This window comes from Populus alba, chromosome 1 (assembly GCF_005239225.2).
Source record: "Populus alba chromosome 1, ASM523922v2, whole genome shotgun sequence".
Taxonomy (NCBI): domain Eukaryota; kingdom Viridiplantae; phylum Streptophyta; class Magnoliopsida; order Malpighiales; family Salicaceae; genus Populus; species Populus alba.
In genome coordinates, this window is record NC_133284.1 from 28,382,674 (window position 1) to 28,405,823 (window position 23,150).

The window sequence follows — 23,150 nt, forward strand, 5'->3', positions numbered from 1 at the left end:
TAATTGCCCTTGAAACAGGACAGAAGCCCATGTTGCAAGGTTTGTTGGAAAGATATTGCCATGTATATATGGTGCTGCAATAAATGCCTTTCTCGCTCTCTCTGTCCCCGTACTAGTGCTTCGTAGCAGAGCCAAATTGTTTCGCTAGAACAAATCATAATCCCAGTGAAGCTCCACAAGCATAGAGAAACAGTTTCTTCTTCCAAGGGGCTGGATCACAACAAATTGTTCACGCTTGAGGAGCAGCTAAACGAAATTAGAAATATAGTTTCCGTTGTAGCAAAGGAGCAACTAATAAAAGCATTTACATAGACTAATGTCATTTCATTGTTTCCTTTCTGTAAGTTGAACCGTGGTATCTTATTCTTATATATGACTTGATGTGAGTAAAGAAGACATCTCTTCAATAAAAACCGAGGATGATTGCATGTTACAATGGTACAATTTCACGTACAAGTAGGATTCATTTTGGAGTTTTCGCTTCATTCTCCAATTCCTGTTGGATCTTGAGTAGTTCCCTGACAGAGCAGCAGTCCTCACCCCACACAAACAAATGAACGACTTAAAGAGAAAGGCAGCTTCCACCTTTCTCTTCCAAAGCAAGGATGCCTCTTGGAATCTTGAAAAGGAACAAAAACCAAACAAACAGACAGTGAACCAAAATGTCAACTATCACCAAAATTAGCCATGGAGGATGGCTGAGGCTGCTGGATATGAGCCTCAGTTTGTGCCTGAGAGTGATTTTGTTGCTCAACAAATCTGCTTATACGCTCAAGCAACTGTTGAGCCTTCCTCTTTCCCCGGTCTGTGCCATTTTGTGCCAAATCCACCAGCGGTCCCATAACTCCATGTTCTTGTGCCTCTACCATATGTTTCTGGTCTCCAGAACAAAGATGCACCAGCACTGCTGCTGCATTCTCTCTGTTCCTGGGTGACCCATTCCTGATAACTTCCACCAAAACTGGCACTGCCTCTGCAGCTCCAATGGTTGCCTTCCCTTCAGGGTGGCTAGCCAGTATTGCTAGTATAGCCAGTGCCTCATCCACCATTCCACCTCCCGTTTCTGTTAATAGACACATCAATGTGGGCACAACTCCAGCCCTCACTGCCTTTCCCTTGTTCCCCTGGTAGATGCACAAGTTGAAAAGTGCAGTCGCTGCATCCTTCTTCCCCCTTTGTGTACCTTCACTTAGAAGTGTCACCAGAGGTGGGATAGCCCCCAGAAAACCAATTGTAACCTTATTTTCATCCACAACTGAAAGGCTGAAAAGGGTGGCTGCAGCATTTTCTCGAGCTTCCATGCTGCCCTTCTTGAGCACATGCACAATACCAGGAACTGCCCCAGCTGATACAATGTTTCCTTTGTTATCTTCGCATATGGAGAGGTTAAGAAGCGCTGTAATTGCATGCTCTTGGATGCAAGGGTCAGGTGTCGAGAGGAGGCCAACAAGAAGAGGGATTGCACCAGCTTGAGCAATAGCCACACGATTATCAGCGTTGTGCTTGGCAAGAAGACGGATCTCCCCGGCAGCAGACCGCTGGTCTTCTACACAGCCAGATTTAAGCTTCTGGAGGAGAATTTTAATCTTTGTAAGCTCAGCAGGTGAGCAAGTAGATACAGTTTTACTTGTTCCAGAACTGCTGGGCCTTTTTGGTGGCTCAATGCCATTGGCTTCACACCACTGTGCTATGAGGCTTCGTAGAACGTAGTTGGGTGTCAGAGCAGTACTAGTGAGTTTCTGTTGCGTCTTTGGACAAGTGTCATGTCCTGCTCCCAGCCATTTCTCAATGCAGGAACGTTCATAGGTCTATAATCAACAGAGAAGATATGTTAAAAAGGACAGCCATAGAAAAATGTATAAGTAAGTCCCTCAGTTTATACAGGGCGAGGACCAAGCAAGAGATCTAGTAAAAGATCAATCAGCTATCAACCCCCCAGAAGTTTGTTGCCCTCCTACCCAAGAAGCACCAAACCATCAGATTTGCTTTTGCAAGTTTCCCATCTTTTTGAAGCAACTTAAAAGTGATTATTGGAGGACAAGAATCCTCCTCTGATACAACTCTACACCTTCAAATCTCAAATAAAGGTCTCATCAAAGGGAAGATCTTAATTACTTGATGCCCCGTGACCTAACTGTTTCAATGCACATAACAAGTTTTATCTAAGCATATGGCACTTTCTGTAGACATTCTATAATTGTGGTTGAAAAATGGAAGATGGAGGCAAGGGCTGAAACTTCACATCATCAAATCAGAGACAAAAACACATGAAAAACAGAAATTAAGGTTCAACCATTGTTGAGGACATCATAGGATAGAAGATTCGGGATCCATATACCTGCCCTGTTGAAACAATTACAGGATCCTTCATCAATTCCAGGGATATTGGACAGCGGAAATCATCTGGTATAACTGGCATCTGGCGACTTCCATCAACAATAGCTTGTCCACTGCCACTTGGGGGAAGATTCTTTTCTCTTTCAGGTGCATCCAGGTTTGGATTTTCTGTTTGCACAAAATCTTTAATTTTCTTCAATAGCATCGACATCTTCTCAATGCTCTCCCCAGGATCTCCTCCAGTAGCACCAACCATCTCATGCAAAGCTAGAGACTCTTGTGTAAGGTCAGCTATTCCCATCAATTGTAATTTTTCAGATATTCTTCTTAGGACAGCAAGATCTGATGCTGAATCATTGGTCTTGTTGTAAAGGGACAAGAGATCTTCATACAGCTCAACATCAGTAGCATCGACCCTTCCTTTGGCTCTTCTAAATTGAGCAAGGACAAGCTCAACCTGAAATTAGAGTTTATTTTTAAAAAAGAAAAAGAACAAAAAAAGATGTATAAATAAAAAAATACAATAACACAGAAAAATTGATGCAAGGAGCTGTAAGGACCACTCATATTCTAGTTAAAAAGAAGCAGGTGTAGTTTTAAAATGTGACAGGATCATCTTAGGATCCTTGAACCATAATTTTTTTGAAAATGTCAAGAAGAAAAACAGTGAAGTCTCACTAAGCTCCTTTGACGGTTATGATTCCCAAGAAATCACCTCAACATTACGCAATGCATATGACATAAAATCTCAAATATCACAGGGCAGGATATTAACTTGTTGGTTCTGGGCTATCTACATCCCCAAATATATATATAAACAAATAATTTTCAACCTGTTCCTTAACTTCATCAGATATGTCCAGGCCTTCATAGGAAATTCCAGTTAGAGCTTGCTCCAATTTAGCTGTCACCTCATGGTATTTATTCATAATTTGTTCCCTCTCTAGGACCTGAAAGCAAAATAAACCCGGTGATTTTGGAAGAAAAAAGAACAAAGAAAACTAGGTAGCTTGCAGGAACCATGACAGACCAAACCAGAACCTAAATAGCATTTTGAAAATATTACCGAATTTTGCCTCTACTCTTTCGCAATAAGAACAACGGAGGACTTGTCTAACAACACCAGGGCATGGTAATATTTAACAATAAATATACAAACGATGCAACATTACAAATATAGAATATACATTATATACATACGATTGAGGAAGTTGACATTGATATAAAGATAAACAAAATGTTCCAATGCTTAAAGCCATTCCATCAATGAATCGGCATCAGCTGAAAATCTTTAGACAAGTCTCTGCGCAGTATTTGTATACAACGCAGTGGTTAAAGGAAAAAGAAACAAACAAAAGTATAAAATATTCCAATTCTGAAATCCCACAGCATTTTCTTTCACGGTAGGCAATTTCATGGCTCCCCTTCTCTATTATTTTATTTTTCCTGTATGACATATTGCCTATGAACCCATACCAAAGTACCAGCGGTGACTGATTAGCGAAATGCTGTGGCATGACATAAAATTGAAATCCAAAGACCTCGACAAGAAAGGTTTTGACAACAACTCGCCCAAAAAAAGTCAATCCAGAACATTCACTGGGTTGTATTCAGTAATATGCATGATCAAAATCCAAAACCCCACGAACCAGCTCCACACAAAGAAATCAATGTCCCGTCAACAGAGTCTCTACAATCAGATAAGGAACTAAAATAGAAAATGAGAAAAAAAATTATAGAAAAAAAAACACAAACCAAGTAAATCTTGCTTCCTTCGCAACCAAATATAAGCAAATCTTTAGCGGAATCCAAAGCTTGTTTGAGCAAAACAAGAGCTTTGAGAGTTTGTTGAGGGATGATGGAGTCTTTGCTGTCTCTAATCTCTTCCAACATTGGTATCAACAACTTCAACCTCCTGGCTAGATTGCAATACTGTTTCTTGACCGTACATCTGTAATCTGAGATCGAAGCAATCTTGTTCACTGTCTCAATCAAAATCTCTACTACCTCACCTCCTCCTTTCTCTTCTTCCTCCATTGCTATAACCCAAAGAATACAAAACCAATCAGTCAGATCTATCACTGCACTAGCAGATACTCGTTTGCTGAACCGGATTAGTGAAATCCTAGCAGGCCACTTGCCATAGTCGTCTCTTCGTCTCTGTCTACACGGGAGACTTTTAGAGAGAGCGAGCCAGCCCTTTTTCTTGTGGCGCGGCTAGATTGAGCTAACCGGGTAAACGTAGCGGTTGATTGATTCGGTTAAAAAAAAAAAACCGTTCACAGAAACAGCGAGTGCTGTTTCACACGATGGGTGAGATCAGAAACAGTTCCGCAGTAATTTAATGCGATTGACAAAAAATAATCAAGGTGGAGGGGGCTGCTGGAGGTGGGGAAACTCCAGCACAAGGTCACTAGAATCTTAAGCAATCCATATGTGTGTTGTAAACATAATGTATATGAAGTTTTTCTAATTTGATTTTTAAACTTTTTTATTTTTGATGATTTAGTTATAATTGAAGCCATTTGATTTCCTTATAAAAAAATAAAATAAAATAAAATAAACTTGAATTAAAAGGAAGTCAAATATAGGTGGTATGTCATAAATTTCATAAAAGATACAATTTGGTCTTTAAATTTTAAAAATCATGCAAATTATATAATTTTAATATCTTAATATTTTTTTCAATTTAATTTTGATATAAAAATTATTTTTTATTATTTTTTTAGTCCTTCATTAAAAAAGCAGAGAGGGGTTGCCGGATTCCAGTAGTAAAGAGAGAGAAATGTTGTTGAGGCAGATTTAGGCCACCAAAATGAACGATATTTATGTCAAATAGTTTCATTTGATTAAGAGAGTTCATATTAAGTTATTTTTTTTTTTACCTTTAAAGTTCATGAAAAAACAGATCTGAAGATCGGGTTGATATTTGGATTCGGGTTGATTTTGGTTTTTGGGGTTGTTATTTTTATTTTTATTTTTAGGCCATAGATAAGTTTATCACGGTTTTTATGGTGTTTTAAGTAAAAAAATAGGTTGAAACTAGTTTTTAGGTAAAAAAAAAAAAACTTAAATCCTAATTTTCCAGGGCAAATCAAAAGACTCGTCATCTTATTTTTGTTTTCAAAATAATTTGGGGTCAATGACATGTCATCCACCCCAGTAGCAAAAAAAAAAAAAGGAAAAAAAGAAGGCCAAACGCACTTAAGCTAGGCACACTGCCAAGCACAGTTGTGGTTGGGTTTGGCATTGGCCTACCCAATGCATCAAGATCTTGACACACTGACAAGCCTAATTATAGCTAGGTTTGGCTAACGCCAAACCCAACACATCTTCACTAGGGTGTGTTTGTGTTCTGAAAAATTTATACCCATAAGTTTTTCTTGATCTAGTGTTTTTTGGTAAACATATACTGATAAAATATTGGTTCTTCATTTGCCACCCAATATTTGCGATATAATAATAAGCGAAGACTTTAATTAATTTCCTAATTCATGTAGATAAATGAGTTTTGCTCATATAAAAAAGGGATATATGCTAGAAAAAATGCGAGAAAATATGCATTTGGACCAAAAGAAATTCTTTCAGACGTAAAATATCAAGAATCTATACTTAGAAAAATTATAAGAGATCACGGATACCATGCCTATTATCTATACAAATTCCTAAGTGATTATGCAGAACCCAGAGAGGATGAACCTAAGAAATTTCTAAATGATTATTGATTTTTCAAAAAGTGAGTGCTTGTAGCTTTCCCAACATTATTATAAGGCTTAAGAGCCCTCCACTAAAGAGTGGGCATCATGATCTTCTTTTTTTTTTTTAATTTTTTTTTGATAAGGCATGAGAGCCCTTCATTGAAGAGTGGTGATTAGATGATTTTGCTATTTGTACTAGAGAGACCAAGTCCATCCCTTGAAGAGCGAAACACATAGCATTAAGGAGATCAAGTCCATACCTTGAAGATTGATGTGTATAGCATTAGGGAGATCACATACATCCCTTGAAGATTGGTGCATATAGCATTGGGGAGACTACGTCTATCCCTTGGAGATTGGTGCATATAACATTGGGGAGATCATATCCATCCCTGAGAGATTGGTGCATATAGCACTAGGGAGACTACGTCTATTTCTTAGAGATTAGTGCATACAACAATGGAGAGACTATGTCTATCCCTTAAAGCTTGGTGCATATAGCATTGGAGAGATCAGATTCATCCCTTAGATATTTATGCATATAGTACTTGGGAGACTACAATTATCCTTTAGAGATTATAGTATATAACACTAGGAAGATCATATTCATTCTTTAAAGATTGATGCATATAACATTAGGGAGATCACATTTATCCTTTGGAGATTGATGCATATAGCACTGGGAAGACTACATCTATCCCCTAGAGATCAATGCCTATAACACTGAGGAGATCACTTTCATCCCTTAGAGATTGGTGCATATAGCACTGGGAAGATTATGGCTATCCCCTAGAGATCGGTGCATAAAGCACTAAGGAGATCACTTTCATCCCCTGAAGATTGGTGCATATAGCATTGAGGAGACTATGTATATCCCTTCCTAAGAGAATTGCACCTTCTTAGGATAAGTGTTGAGAGGCCTTCAGTCATCACCTGGAGAAAATAAAAGTTCATTTTGAATAAGTCATTCATATTCAAGAAACTTATATTTTTATCAATGATTATACATCCTGAAATTATCTGAGTGATAGGTATGGAGGAGGTTCTTAGATGGAAACATATCTTGAAGGTGACACTAAGATGTTTTCTTAGAATACTCCGATTACTTCACTTGAAAGGTCAATCACGCTAGCTGTCCTTATAAAAACAAGTAGGTCCATCTAGTAGTAAACTGGTTTTTTCAATATGTATGTGATTTTTCATGAATTGCTTCATTCTGGACAAGCTTTTATTTGGCAAGGTATAAAGTTTTCTCTAGAGAGCATGTTCACTTACTCTTCTTATTAAGGCTTTTAGGGCCATTGGCTCAATCAATTCTTCTACCTTAAACATCTTCTCGATGAATCTCTTTAAATATGCTCGTGTAAACCCTTCCTCTTGTTGGGCAAAACAAAAAAAGGTCTGTGGATTATTTTTTTTTTGGCAAGTATACTGATGCTAAAATATGCCACTAGCTTGACGAATGGGTCATTGAATCCTTCAATAGAGTTTAGTTCCAAGTTGTTATACCAAGCACATGTAGATCCTCTAAAGGTTATAGGGAGTATCTTTCATATTAAGTCACGATCTTGGATAATCAATTCCAAGCTACTGCGTATATTTTGTACATGTTTTTTTGGGTCAGCCAAGCTATCATAGTTGTCCAAACTCATTTTAATAGAAATATAGTCTTTAGGGAGTCAAGTGCTCAATATGTGTTTGGACAAAGGAGAAACTCTCCACTGATGGGTGATTAGTACTTAAAAGTAAATTTTTATCAAGGTTTTATATCATCATTTTGCACTTAAAGTATCAATAACTCCTTAACTAAAGCATGCTTTATAATAACATATCTAATAATATAAAATACCTTTAATATATGGTAAATGTTCATCTTAAATGCAGGCTTATCACATAAATAAAAGGATTAATTGATAAGTTTAAGTACTAAAATTAAAAGGACAAAGAGAGGGTTAAACTTAGAAAAGAGATGCTAGTTCAATCCAAACTAGAACACTGTTCGGTAATTGGATCCTATCTGGAGCTATAGATTTCTGATTTAGGTATGTTTTATATGGATGGAAAGCTAATATATAGGCCTAAAACTTTCATGTGGAGTCTAAGATTTAAAAAGGTCATTTTCAAGTCCAAATTATAGCAACAATGGAAAAGTCCGAATCTATCATGCAGCCCAGACACTATTCAGTGTTCAACCTATATCTTGAGTTCTATAAGTCCAAATGACCTCAATTTTTTTTTCTTTGAAAGCTGAGACAATTTCCTAGAACTTTCATTAGTAAAGTTGGTTCAAATTTGGACGTTATCAATGACGTTTTGTTTAGACAAGAAGATAAGGATTGTCACCAACTCAAGATGTGGCCACCCACTCAACAATTAGTTATCAAATCAATAGTTTCAAATTTTGGCCTATAAAAGGGGGTATTTGTCATGCATTTAGGCATCTTAGTTGTTCAGATCAAGATCATGCTCTTTATTTCTCTTTTTATATTTTTGTAATGCTTAAGTTTTGCTTTCATTAATATCTTGTTTATGATTTTCATTTTCTTTCCTTTACTTAGTTAACTTATATCTTATTTATGTTCTTATCTTATTTATTTATGTTTCTCTTCTTCATTATGTTTAGCTAAGTTTATTATGTCAAGGTTAAAAGGTCACACTAATGGTGTAAGAATAGATATAATATAAACTCAATATAGACTTCAATGCTTATATCCTAAACAACTTACTATTAACATGTCGTATCATCTTTATCTTATTAATTCTTAATACCTTGCTTGTTAAATGGTTAATCTAGATTTGTGTTGTATAATACTTGGTACAACAAATGCTTAGCACTTTTATAGCCTAACTGTATGGTATAACCTACACATGTGCTATGAAAGGAACTTAATTTGTTGTTAACATAAGTTAGTATCATGAATTCCTGACAATATTTAAGAGTTTGGTGTTACTTAAATAAGATAATTTATATGATCATGTTAACAATTTATAATGAGTTATTAATGACAAATCATCCTATTAGAACCTCCTTTGTGTGTGGTTTTCAGTTGAGTAATAAAAAGAGTTTATATTATACTTGCTTGAAATACCATTAGTGAATCCTTTAACCTTAACATTTGTTTTTATCATTGTTTAATCCTCACATTAATTTTACATCTCAAAGTCCTCTTTAACTTATTGTTGTTGTTGTTGTTGTTGTTATTTATAATTTATATAGTTAACCTCTCTGTGGTTCAATTCCGGTCTTGCCGGGTTATTTACTACTTCGATAGTCCTATACTTGGGAGAAGATATCAATATTTTGATCGTGTCAATGAGGGTTATAAATATTTCCCTAGGCATGCTCATGCATAAATTGTCTCTTAGTTTTTTGTCTGTTGGGTTCTTAGGAGCCTAGAGAGCTTGGCATAAAACAATAGTTATAGTAACCATTGTCCATCCTATAGTAGCTAGGGGGAGTACATTCGGAGTATTTATTATGTGCATGAATGTGGCAACGATCCCTTGAGAGACTTCTATAATTATCATTCTTATATGCTCCTTGTGCAACTGGTGGTCGTGGCGTTAACATGTTGTGTGTTATTGAGGGTATTAAGACTTGTTGGGGTGGCAATGTCTGATTTTTCCATCGAGTTGTTAACATGATCTAGGTGAGGAGTTGCACCTGATTAGTGAGTTTTTGAAGCTCTTGCTGGGTAGGAGTGTATATGGCCACGAGTTGATTTGTCCCGCATCCTAACCTATGTGGGCATTGGTTGTGTGCCATGAAATGTCCTGAAAATATTAAAAACAAGTTTTAGGAAGAAAGCGATGTCTTTTGTATCAACCTTCTCATAAATAACGCCACTAATGAAATCCTAAAAATCCAAGTGACATAGGAATAAGGCTTTCAGGTTGAATAATCAGTTGGCCCTAGCAATCTCATCCATTCTCCCTAGCTAAGGTGGTTGATAGCTTGTATTTGATGCTTGGTAAACTAAGGTGGCTTATGGATAATATCTGCAAAAGGTCCCCTTTGAAGGAGGTGGGGATTTTTCGATGCTTAAATAAGTATCTTTTTAAAGAGAAAAAATACAATAATATTTTAGATAAAGATTCTATATATATATATATATATATATATATATATATAGGGAGAGAAAGAGAGAGAGAATAAAGATTGTGAACTTTTGTTTTGAAGTTCTCATAATGTATTTATAGCTCATGAGTCTTGTCTTTTTGCGGAGAGGAGGGATTGAAGTTTAATTTTATTTTTGTGATATTTTAAGCTGTATTCCACTTATTTTATCCAACTAAAAGATGGTGACATGGCTAACCATAAAAGACTTTAATACATCTAATGATCTTGGTATAGTATTGACTTGTTTAATTAAGCCTATTTATTAAGAAATAATTCATCTATGATTTTATATAAAAATCTATAGAATTAATGGTGTTAGACCCAATCAACTATTAGGTCTGACCAACGCTTGGGTTAAACACACTGCCAAGCCCATTTGTGGTTGAGTCTAACTAGTGCCACTATCAGACCCAGCACGCTTGGGTTAGACACACTACCAAGCCCATTTGTGGTTGAGTCTAGCCAGTGCCATTGCCAGACCGAGCACACTTGGGCTAGGCACACCGTTGAGCCTAGTGTTATTAAACTTGTCCCGGCCTAGCGGGTTGACCCGGGACCCGGTAGTTGGACCGGTCTAGGTTTAATAAAAGACCAGCTGTGGCAATAGCTCGGCCAAACCCGAACGACCCGACGGGTCAACCCATGACCAAAGCGACCCAAGCGAACCCGGACGAGACCCAGTTTTTTTTTTTTTTTCAAATGTAGGATTTGAAACTCATTAGTATATATACTCTATGTTCCCAAGAAAAAAAATCATGTTTTTTCAATGTGGGATAAAAAAACCTTTTGGTTTAAATACTTCAACTTAAAAGGATAACATAGTATCTTTTCAATGTGAGATTTGAAACCTTTTCGTACATATACTCTATGTTCCCATAAAAAAAAGTTATGTTTTTTCAATATGGGATTTGAAACCCATTATTATATATACTCTATGTTCAAAAAAAAATCATGTATTTTCAATGTGGGATAAAAAAACCTTTTGGTTTAAATACTTCAACTTAAAACGATAACATAGTATATTTTCAATGTAGGATTTGAAACCCTTTTGTATATATATTCTATATTCCCATGAAAGAAGTTATGTTTTCAATGTGGAATAAAAAACTTTTTAAAATATTCTTTTAAACTTCATTATTTACAATATGTATAACCTATATTTACATGAATTTTTTCATATATATATATAATTTTTTCGAGTTGACCCATTATACCCGGGACCCGACCCCTTAGTCAGATCAACCTTCGAGCCGGGTTTAATAACTATGGTTGAGCCCATTCATGGTTGGGTCTGGCTAGAACCAGACCTATCATGTCCGGGGCTTGGTATACTACCAAGCTCAATCATGGATGGGTCTAGATAGCACCAGACCCATTATGTTTGGGGTCTGGTACACTGTCAAGCTTAATCGTGCATGGGTCTGGCATTGACCATCTCCAATGTGCCTGAGTTTTAGTGCACTGTCAAACTTAATTGTGACGGGATCTAACTAGTGTCAAACACAACGTGTCTGGGGCTTTGCATACTTTCAAGCCCAATTATGACTGGGTTTGACGTTATTTGGCTAGCGTTAGACCCAATATACCTTCACTAAAACGTATTTATATTTTAAAAAAATTTATACTCATAAATTCTTTTTAATTTAATATTTTTTTTAATAAAAATATACGGATAAAATTTTGATTCAGGTAATAAACATAAACTTGAATGAACATGGTTCATGTCTGACTTAGGCCGACTTTCGAATCTCCGTGTCTATATGCACATGATGATGACGATAGATAAATATTTTTCTCACGAGTCTCCCTTCCGTATTAAATTGGCGATAAAAGACAAGGAAAATAAGTTCTACTTTATTCCGAAACAACCAGCAGTCGTGAAAGGCAACAAAATAAAATTATTATTGTACTGGAAGACTGGACTTGAAAATCAAAGTGCACATGGCTCCTAATCTGAACAAGAGAAATCATCAAACATCGCTTTTGTAAGATCATGGCATGGTTTGGTATTCGGGAAAAATGATCGACTTGATAAACCAATTGATTGCTGTTAATTATGAAGCTTTGTCTTTGTAGGAGCTTTATATACATCCAATTCGAGATAGCATTTGTTTTGGGTAAAATCTTTTATTGATAAACATATTTTTTTTTTTTTTTCTGTATTCATTTTATATAAAATACTTTTAACAAAAAAAACTGGTCGAGGTTCTGTTAATGTCAAGCTTAAAAACTTTTAAAACTTATTTTAAACTTATAAGAGTATAAAAAATATATTAATGAGAATAATTAACTCAAAATTTTAAATTAATAAATAATATAGCTACCTAGAACCTCTCACAACCATTCATCTTTCAATCCATGAAAGTGATTATATCTCATCGTTGGCCTTTTATAATATAATGTTAGAGTTTTAATAACTAAAAAAACACAAGTCTAGTTTCATAACACCTTTATAGTTTTAATTAAATTAAAAACTTTATAATAAGATATTGGAGAGTCAATGCAATTTCTAATTTATTTATTTTTTTAGTTTAAAGAATTTTCATTTTAACAAATGTGTTAGTAAATGAATATAAAATCATTTTTAAAATCTTATTTATGAGCATATTGACAAACCACACATAATATATAGGAGCTATTTAGATCACTTATCTACGCTAGATTATACAGGGTGGTCAAAATTTTTTAAGCACGCAAAAGGATGCTTAAACGACGATAATATTTTTAAAGAAACAAGAAAAATTTGATACTCAAGTCACAAACTTGACTGTATTCAATAAGATCGAGTAGTTTAATAATTTGATTTAAATAATAGGCAACGATAATAGACAAACCGTAAAAACCTATCTGACAACAATAAACCAAAACAACTAAGCCACCAATATTAAACCCAGAAGGAAAAGAAAAGAAAAGAAAAGGATCCTTGGAAACCTATTGTCACTCTATTGTGAACATTGCCTACCACATAAGAGTTTGTTGAGTTAGTTCAAACCTTATTGCAACATTCTAGATAACAACATAAAAAGAAGTCATATTGGTCACTAGAGCAACGTTCCAGAAAAGCAAATCGAACAAAATAAAATGAAGCGGGCATTAACCTATATTCAATAAATCAATTCTATTTAATTCAAGAATAAAATGTATTGTAAAAAAATAAATTTAACAAAGAATAACAAATAAAAAGACATGAGGTAACCTAATAAATAAAAAAATGATAAAACCAAGGTCATAGAAAGCATGAAAAAAAAAATCAAATCTCAATCTTCAATTAAATTAATATTGAATGATGAAATAAAAAAAAAACACCAATTTAGAAAAATGATTAAAAAAAAAAAACCAAAGCAATCTTAGGCAAACCTCATGAAGCTGAGTTCATTTACAAAGATTGTAGCTCATGAAATCTTATACACAGGCTTTGATAAGACCAAAAGATTGATGTCTTATCTCAAGTGCAGAAGTGTCAAAATAATAAATAACCGGCAAGAACCGAAGTTGAACCATAAGGAGATGAACTATATAAATTACAAATAGTATACACACACACATATTTAATTAAATAAATAGTTTATGAGAATTTTATGGGATATTAATGTAAGGATTAAACAATGATAAAACAATTGTCAAGGTTAGAGGATTCACTAATGGTATTATAAATAAGTATAATATGAATTCTTTTTATTAATCAACTGAAAATCACGTATAAAGGAGGTTCCAATCAGATGATTTATCCTTAATAGTTCATTATAGATTTTTAACATGATCATATTAATTATCTTATTTAAGTAACACCAAACTTTTAAATATTGTCAGGAATTCATGATACTAACTTATGTTAACAACAAATCAAGTTCCTTTCATAGCACATGTGTAGGTTATACCATATGGTTGGTTATGAAAGTGTCAAGCATTTGTTGTACCAAGTGTTAAATAACACAAATCTAGATTAACCATTTAACAAGTAAGGTATTAAGAATTAGTAACATAAAAAGATAAGACATGTTAATAACAAACTTTCTTGGATATAAACATTGAAGTCCATGTTGAGTTTATATTATACATATTATACCACCATTAGTGAAACCTTTTCACCTTGACATAATAAACTTAGCTAAACATAATGAAAAAGATAAACATAAATAAACAACATAAGAGCATAAGTATAGTGAAGGAAAATGAAAAGCATAAACAAGAGATTAAGGAAAATATAACATGAAATAAAACTTAAGCATTACAAAAAAAAAAAAAAAAAAAACATGATTTTGATATGAACAATCAAGATGCCTAAATGCATGGAAATTGCCTTCTTTTATAGGCCAAAAATTGGAATGATTGATTTGATGACTAATTGTTGAGTGGGTGGCCTCATTTTGACTTGGTGACAATCTTTATCTTTTTGTCTGAACAAAACGTCATTGTCGTCCGAATTTGAACCACCTGTACTCATGAAAGTTCTAGAAAATTGCCTCATCTTTCCAAGAGAAAAATTTGAGGTCATTTGAACTTCTAGAAGTTGAGATATGGGCTGAACACTGAACAATGTCTGGGCTGCAGAACAGATTCAGACTTCTCCGTTGTTGCTATAATTCGGACTTAAAAACGACATTTTTAAATCTTGGACTCCACATTAAAGTTTTAGGCTTATGTCTTATCTTTCCATTTATATAAAGCAGACCTAAATCCGAGATCTACAACTCCAGATATGACCTAATTACCAAATAGTGTTTCAGTTTGGACTGAACCGGCATCTCTTTTCTAAGTTTGGCCTTCTCTTTGTCCTTTCCATTTCAATACTTAAACTCATCAATCAATCCTTTCATTTATGTGATAGGCCTATATTTAAGATGAATATTTAACATAAATTAAGGTATCTTATAGTATCAGACTTGTTATTATAAAGCATGCTTTAATTAAGGAGTTATCGATACTTCAAGTGCAAAATGATGATATAAAACCTTGATAAAAATACACTTTTAAGTACTAAATCAGGCAGGTTAACCAATAGAGGGGAGGTATCTCAGATTCGCAGTTTGTCAGAGCGAAAAGGAAACAATTGCAACAATGACATTTATGCAAACAATGAATTATTTCATTGCGTACCCTGCCAAAAATTGCTTTCCCTTCCAAGTTTTTTGCATACATGCCATAAGTTTTGATTTCTTTGTTTTTCTTTTTGGTTGTCATAAGAGCATAATCAAAAGAATTTAAAAAAAAAAAACAAAAACCACAATGAACAATGTGAAAAAGGACAAAATAGTTAATCTAACACAGAAACCCTAAACTTGAAATGATTGAAGGGTTTCTTTAAAATAACCGACTTATAACTGGAAAAAAACGAGAGAGGATCAAAATAAAAAAAAATACAACTCCAAAAAAATTATCTTAGATTGGAAAAAAAAAAAACCTTTAACCGCAATTTTTTAAAAATAATAGGCCAAATTTTTGACTAAATCAAAAAAAAATGAGGAAGAAAAATAAAAAAAATTTAATTCAGTGAATTATTTTTTAAAAAAAATCATAACCAAAAGAACAAGGACTAAAAAAAAAAAAAATTTAGGGGCTAACTTCAAAAATCAAGTTATGGGGCATAAAGACCGAGGTTGAAAGCAAGAAAAAAAGAAAATGAAATGGTTGTTGGTGACAAACCAGCGTTCTTATCGATGCATACACCACATATCCATGAAGGAAATACCAAGACGAAGCTGAGGCAACCCTAGAATAGCCTTTTTAGCTGTTGAAATCATATTGGTGAATATTATGGGCAAACATATACTAAAAAGGTATATAGACATTTAACTAGAAAACGTCAAGAATTTTTTTATTTTGTTTCTTAAAAGTTTTTTAGAATTTATATTTTTAATTTCATTATTCAACTGTGGATTTATTGGATATTGGACTTTATAATTTGTTTTGATTTGATTTCTATGGAATTATCTTGATCTCATAATCCGAGTTGTGAGTTTTATGGGTTAACCGTGTTAATTCAGATTATTTTTTTTGTTTTTTTTAATTATTTTTATTTCGACTTCATTCTTTAATATTTGGTTGATTGAGAATTGAGCTTCATAATTGTTTTTTTATTTACTTTTTATGTGGTTATCATGGTCTTATGACCTGGGTCATGAGTTTTACGGGTTAGCTAAGTTGTCCTGGGTTTTTTTTAATTCATTTTTTTTTTCAGTTTTATCATTTAACATTAAGTTTGTTGATAATTGAATTTTATAATTTTTTTTCTATAGAGTTGTCCGATCTCCTAACCTAAGTTTAGTAGGTTAGCCTTGGATTAACTCGAGTAATTTTTTTGTTATTGTTTTATTTGATTTTTTTTAAAATTTAATCCTTTAACATTGGATTGATTGAGAATTGAGCTTCATATTTTATTTTATTTTTATTTTCTTTGTATGAGGTTATCATGGTCTTATAACTCAGGTCACGGGCTATGCTGGTTGGCTCGAGTTTTTTTTTTTTGGTTATTTTCTTTTTAATTTTATCCAGCAATATTAGGTTGTTAGAGGAATTAATCTTTATAATTTATTTTGGTTTGTATTCTATGAAGTTATTTCAATCTCATGACCTATGTCACAAGTTTGATTGGTTGACTCGGATGGGTTTTTATGTTATTTTTTAATAGATTTTTTTTTTTAATTTCAACCTTCAATATTAAGTTAATTAAGAAATTCAGTTTCATGGAGTTATCCCGATCTCAAGACCCAAGTTTAATAGATTAGCCCAAATTGATTCAACTTATTTTTTTAGTTGAATTTTATTTTTAATTTCATCATTCGATATTAGATTAATTGAGAATTGGTTTAATATTAAGGTCTCATAACCTGGAAATAACAAATTTAACAAATTAACAAATTAATCTGAGCTGATCCAAGTCGATCTTATATATCGTTGTTTCAATATTTAAAAAAAGATGTCTTGATTTATTTTTTTATATATAATCATAATTATATTTTTATTGATCAACTGGTTTATCTTTGAAGGTGTCAAGTTAACCAATTATATCAAATCAAATCATCTTATAATTAAAAAAAAATTGAAAAAAACATATTAACAAAATTGAATATTTTTTTATATAAAAAATTCTCACCCAGGAGCACGAGTAATGATCTAATTGTTATTTTAAACTTTCTTGCAAAGAAATTAAATAATAGTTAAGAAGGATGGATCAATGAGAATTCAAGACCAAATACTTGCTAATCTTTTATTAATAACACGCTTTTCTTCCTTTTTTCATCATAACAAACACAATCATATTAATCTCACACTTTTTTATCCATTTTTATTGCTTCTCACACTCGGGTTTAGACATATTATAAAATATGATTTAGCCTGAAATCTCAATGGCCTTGACCTCGGCCTTCTTTTCCTCCGCCTTGGGAATAGTCACAGTAAGCACTCCATTCTCCATGCTGGCTTTCACTTGATCCATCTTTGCGTTCTCCGGCAACCTGAACCTGCGTAAAAACTTGCCGCTGCTCCTCTCAATTCGATGCCACTTATCATTTTTCCCCTCCTGTTCTTTGCTCCTCTCTCCACTGATTTGCAGGATTCTACCCTCCTCCACCTCCACTTTGACCTCCTCTTTCTTTAGCCCCGGAAGGTCAGCTTTGAAAACGTGAGCCTCTGGAGTCTCTTTCCAATCGATTCTTGCATTGACAAAAGCTGATGCTTCGCCAGATGAGGCAGGAACAGTGGCCAGTGTGGAAGAGAAGAGGCCCTCGAAAGGATCCCAAATGTCGAGAGAAAATGGATCGAACACGTTGGTCTTTCGGCTGCCGAAGAAGCTAGGGATGAGGGATGCCATGTTTGGAAGCAACTAGAGAGAAACAAACAAATTTTATAGAAAATCAGAGGACCGTTGAGAATTTTTACTTCGATTAGTTCTCGACGAAATAAAACGAGCTATATATAGGGGTGGGAAGAGGCTTCTAGCTTTAAAAAATCAAGAAAAAGAAAGAGCATTCTAGCACTTTGTTGCTCCATCCCTTGAATCATCACATTAGCTATAAATATTATTTTATTATCTTTATCAATAGTAATCTATGGAACCTTCCTTTTCTTCTCCACTCTTCTACTTCCTTCGGTGGAACGATCCTTTTCCGAAAGAGGCTACTGGAACTACAGTGGCACACAATTAGGTCAAGATTGTGTGTGTATAAGGAAAATAAATTTCTTCCAGCCAAACTAAGCTTTTTGCCCTATTTGTTTTTGTGTCTCAAATTTAAAAAGATTTAATTTTTTTTTATTTTTTTGGTTTTAAATTAATAATTTTTTATATTTTATATTATTTTAATGCATTGATAATTTTTAAAAAATAAAAAATATATTATTTTAATATTTTTTAAGTCAAAAATATTTTACAAAATAAACATAATCATACTTTTAAACATACTGTTCATCAAGTATATAAATTTTCTTTCTTTCAAATTTATGTTGCTACTATGTTGTCACTTGCATATAAGTGAAGTAATATCATATATAGAATTTTCTTGTATGCTTTTCTTTTTTATCTAGCCTTATGATATAACGCATATATATGACTTTGATTGTATAATACTTTATTTTTTCTTCCAGAATCAGTCTTCAAGAAAAGAGATTATTAGGAATTTAGAATTATTCTGTTCGCTTAGTAAAATAGAATTACTGGAGAAAGAATCATTTTGTGTTCGTTGCTTCCCTGAGGAATCTAAATATATTATTACTGGAGAGGAATCATTTTGTCACATAGAATAAACCAGCTTTTTTACTCGTATTGTACTGCGAGTTAGTTATTTTTTCAGCCTAAAAATAATGTTAAGATGTTAGAATATAAAACAATTTATGCATTATAGCCTAAATAATTTTAAAATACTTAAATTATGACATGTTAAATAATATGTTTTTTGAAAAAAAATACCAAGAAGATTGCATATTGAATTGAATCGACCCGAGCCAATAATTGTTAATTTGTGAAACATGTGATCTCCGAAATGTAAGATCGCAATAAAAACCATGGAATCCACATCAAAATAAATAATAATAAAAAAAAACTCAATTATAATGAATCAAATAATAAAGGCTAACAAGAAAAAAAAAAAAAAAAAAAAACAAAACAAAACAGTGACCAAATTAAACATATATTAGTGGCTGAACACAACACTTACAGGCCAGGCCAAACTTTCTCAAACGTAAGAAGAACAAAGTTAAGGTGACACTAGGATTTTTAAGAAAGTAAAATAAATTCAAGATCCGGGTTGAATTGACTAGGTTTAATATGTTCAACTAGTTTAATAACATAAAAAAAGAGTAACCCTAATTTAATAACATTACAAACCAAGTATTCCCGAGCGAATGTCTTAAACCTAGACTAATCTTCTAAAATTATAACCCGTAAAATCTCAAGCTCAATCTCAATAAAAAAGCTCAATTCCCAACAAAAATAAAGCCTAAAAAAATATTAATAACCTATGTTAACTTATTAAGCCAATGACCTGAGTCATTTGACTAGAATCATCAAATTTAGAAAATCTCAAAGCCTAATTTTCAACTAATTAAATGTTGAAGAATAAAATTAAAGAAAACATTTATCATACAAAAGGATAAAAAAACTATATATTATAACAAAAAAAAAAAGATTCGAGCCGATCTAGGTTAACCTGCCAAATCCACAGGTCGGGTTATAAGATTAGGTAATCTGATAGAAAGGAAAACAAAAGGAATCATGAAACCCAACTATTAAAAAAAACCACTGACAGCTTATAAAACCCATGACCCGGGTTATTTGATCAGAAACACCAAATATAGAAAATCACGAAGCTCAATTCTTAACAAACCAAATATTGAAAGACTAAATTTTTTTTAAAAAATTCAACCACACAAAAGGATCCAAAAGAAGAAATAGTAATTAAAAAAAAAAAGTGTGACCCACTTGGGTTAACTTGTCAAACCCATGAGCCAAGTTATAAGACTGAGATAACCTGATAAAAAGAAAAACAAAGAAAATCATGAAGCCTATTTTGTAAAAAAAAAATCAATGTCGAATAATGAGATTGGAAAAGAAAATAAGTCCAAAAAAAAAAACAATGTCGACCCATGTTGGCTTATAAAACCTGTAACCTAGGCTATTTGATCAGAAGCACCAAACTTGAATAAAACACAAGGCTCAATTTTTAATAAATTAAATTCAAATGATGAAATTAAAAAAAAAAATTCAAATTAGATGATGAATAATTTTGAATTGAAGGGTTAAGTTGAAAAGAAAAATTAATTTCACAAAATAATTAAAAAAGAAACCACAAAAAATAAGGACTAAATTAAAAAAACAAATTATAATTTCTTTTTATCAAAGAATTAAATTGAAAACAATTGAAAGTTTACAAAAAGGGAAGTAAAAAAATTAAGAGATAAAAGTAATCAAGACCAAAAACAGAAAAAAAAATTTAAATTAAAGGATGAAATTGAAAAAAGTTAAAAAAACTACAAAAGGATTAAGGACAAGAATTACAAATAAAAAATATAAAGACCAACACCCAAATATGCATAACTAAAGGAACTACCTTGAAATTTTAAATAGCCATAGTGAATTTTAAAGGAGAAAAGGGAAAAGATAAAAAAAAAATCGATGACAAAAATCCACCCAGAAACAACCATCATGTGTTGCCTTTTAAGGAAAAGGGCGTCACGGGGAATTCAATGACACGAAAAAAGGAAGTTATATCACTCATGCTGCTTGAAAGTAACAGAATAGTCACATCGATATTTTTCATTATATGTATTTTATTTATTAAATTACCACATTGCTCCTTGAACCAAATAATTACTATAAAAAAACCTTTATAAAACTACAAAAAAATCCTAGAAGCCATGCTTTGAGAATTTTGATTTTGAAAGTAATTGAGTCATTATACCATACTTCAAAAAATAAAAATCTAAAAAACATCATATACTATAGTTAAGTGTTCCCTTTTTATCAGGAGTATTCAAGTGATTTTATTATGCAAGAAAATTAAAAAATGATCGAGTTGCTCCTTAACAATTATAAAATGACAAATGGGCACCATAAAAAGACTACTCTACCTCTTAGAACCAATTCATCCTTTTTTCTTTTTCTTTTTCTTTTTCTTTTTTTTTTCTTTTTGTCAGGAACAAATGAGTAAATCACATCTTTGCTATAGCCTTTTTGACACACCATCTAGATTTTTTTTTATTAGTTCTTGTTAATGTGTAAGGAAGTATGGTAATGAAAATTTTCAAAGAAAAAAAATGTACAAAAGGGACAAAAAAAAATGTATAATTTAAAACTTGTGTGAAATGAATTAGTGGTGTATCATCTAACAATTACAATATCTTCATCATAATATTAGGTTATATTCCCTGTGCTACTGTAAAATATTTTTCTCATTTTCTATGTTTAGTTTATTTTAATATACTTGGTCAATGTCTAATTTTTAAGTGAAAAATAAACTTAAAACAATGAAAAACAACTTATAGCTATCAATAAATAAAAATATGTACAAGACTAATTTTGTTAATAAAACACGAGCTCCACCATCAAATAATTCATGTCATTTACTTTCCAACACATATTTTCTATATTGATGGATAAGCATATTTTATATATATTTTTGTTTTTCTAAAATTAATATTCAAAGCAAGGAATTAAATGTAAAGTGATAACCCAACATTCTCGAGCTTAGCCAAACACCAAACTTAAATATATATGGGTTTAACAAACCACCAGACCTAGTATTCTCAGACTCAGCCAAACATTAAACCCTAACATATATGGGTTTAACAAACTATTATACCTTGTATCTTTAGGCTAAGCCAAGCATTGAACCCTAATATATATATATGACGAACTACCAGGCTCAGCATTCTCAAGCTCAGCCAAGCGCTGAGTCCAAGTATGTATGAACTTGGTGAGATACCAAACTCATAACTCTTGAATTCAGCCAAGCATTGATCTCAAGTACACATGGCTTTGACAATCTTATCAGGCATCATATTGAACCACAAGATTCTAATGAGGGAGAGAGATTTTTCTCTTATTAAATAAGACAGAGATATCTTCCTCTCTTTTTTTAACACTTAAGAGATGTTTTAATGCTATAAAAAATAAAAGAAAGGAATTTAGAGTGTCCCCCTCAATTAAAGGGTAAGAATCATGAGCTATAAAAACTCGTTGATACGATCTCTTCAAGATGAAGGATTTTTAGCATACATACTCTTAGAGAAAATCTCTAAAAAACATCTTTGCATTTTCTCTATAAAAAAAATATGTACTTGAGTATTTGAAAGTCCCAAAATCTATGAAATGAGATGTTTTGCAAGTTTTAGCCACCAACTACTTTGATTTACTAGGCATTAGTTATCTCTTATCATTCATCTTGGTTAGAAAGAATGAATCAAATTGCTAGAATAAAAAAAACTAACCAATTATCCAACACATAAATTTTGCTCCTAAAATATATGAATTTCTTGGAACTTCATAATATACATACCAAATACCAAACAATTACTTTCTTTCAAGTGTTTTTCATTAATATAATCAAATATAAAAAATAAAAATATTTTTTGAGAAAATATTTCTTATGTATAACATTTTTCCAATACAAGTTAATTTACATGAAACAAAGCCTTAAACATCATTTTTCAAATTCGGAAAAGTTAATTCCTCAAATTAAATTAAGGAATCATTTTAGAGAGAGGAATGAGGGTTTCGGAAAGTAAAAGATTTATAGAGAAAATGGATTTCTCAAATAAAAAAACAATAATGTTTGGAGTTCACTTTCTTATCGTACTTTTTTCTTCCTAATTCGTGAACCATACGACCCGTAAATGGGCATCCTACAGAGTTCAAATGGTTGTGTCATTTCAACATTAAAAATAATATTTTTTAGATTTTTTTAGATTTTTTTATATTAATATATTAAAATTATCAAGAAACATTTTAAAACACATTAATTAATTTAAAGCATTAAACATTTTAAAAAAACAGAAGCTGGTTT

At 32.4% G+C, this 23,150-nt stretch overlaps 2 protein-coding genes across 2 annotated transcripts; both read right to left on the reverse strand.

The window, feature by feature from the left end:
* Window positions 1-252: 252 nt before the first annotated feature.
* LOC118028056 (U-box domain-containing protein 13) lies at window positions 253-4,744 on the reverse strand. Its single transcript, XM_035031578.2, has 4 exons — window positions 4,093-4,744; window positions 3,171-3,287; window positions 2,339-2,794; window positions 253-1,808 (listed from the first exon to the last, which is right to left on the reverse strand). The coding sequence occupies exons 1-4, from the start codon at window positions 4,372-4,374 to the stop codon at window positions 666-668; spliced, it is 1,998 nt and encodes a 665-aa protein (XP_034887469.1). The 5' UTR covers window positions 4,375-4,744; the 3' UTR covers window positions 253-665.
* Window positions 4,745-17,336: 12,592 nt separating this feature from the next.
* LOC118028057 (16.9 kDa class I heat shock protein 2) lies at window positions 17,337-18,072 on the reverse strand. Its single transcript, XM_035031579.2, has one exon. The coding sequence runs from the start codon at window positions 17,963-17,965 to the stop codon at window positions 17,486-17,488; it is 480 nt and encodes a 159-aa protein (XP_034887470.1). The 5' UTR covers window positions 17,966-18,072; the 3' UTR covers window positions 17,337-17,485.
* Window positions 18,073-23,150: the final 5,078 nt, after the last annotated feature.

Excerpts from the sequence above, each read along its gene's own strand:
- LOC118028056 (XM_035031578.2), bottom strand. The coding sequence starts at position 4,374 with ATGGAGGAAGAAGAGAAAGGAGGAGGTGAGGTAGTAGAGATTTTGATT. Across the intron at positions 3,288-4,092 it reads AAGGAAGCAAGATTTACTTG|GTCCTAGAGAGGGAACAAAT; the intron begins GTTTGTGTTTTT and ends TTTTGCTTTCAG. Across the intron at positions 2,795-3,170 it reads CTGATGAAGTTAAGGAACAG|GTTGAGCTTGTCCTTGCTCA; the intron begins GTTGAAAATTAT and ends CTCTAATTTCAG.
- LOC118028057 (XM_035031579.2), bottom strand. The coding sequence starts at position 17,965 with ATGGCATCCCTCATCCCTAGCTTCTTCGGCAGCCGAAAGACCAACGTG.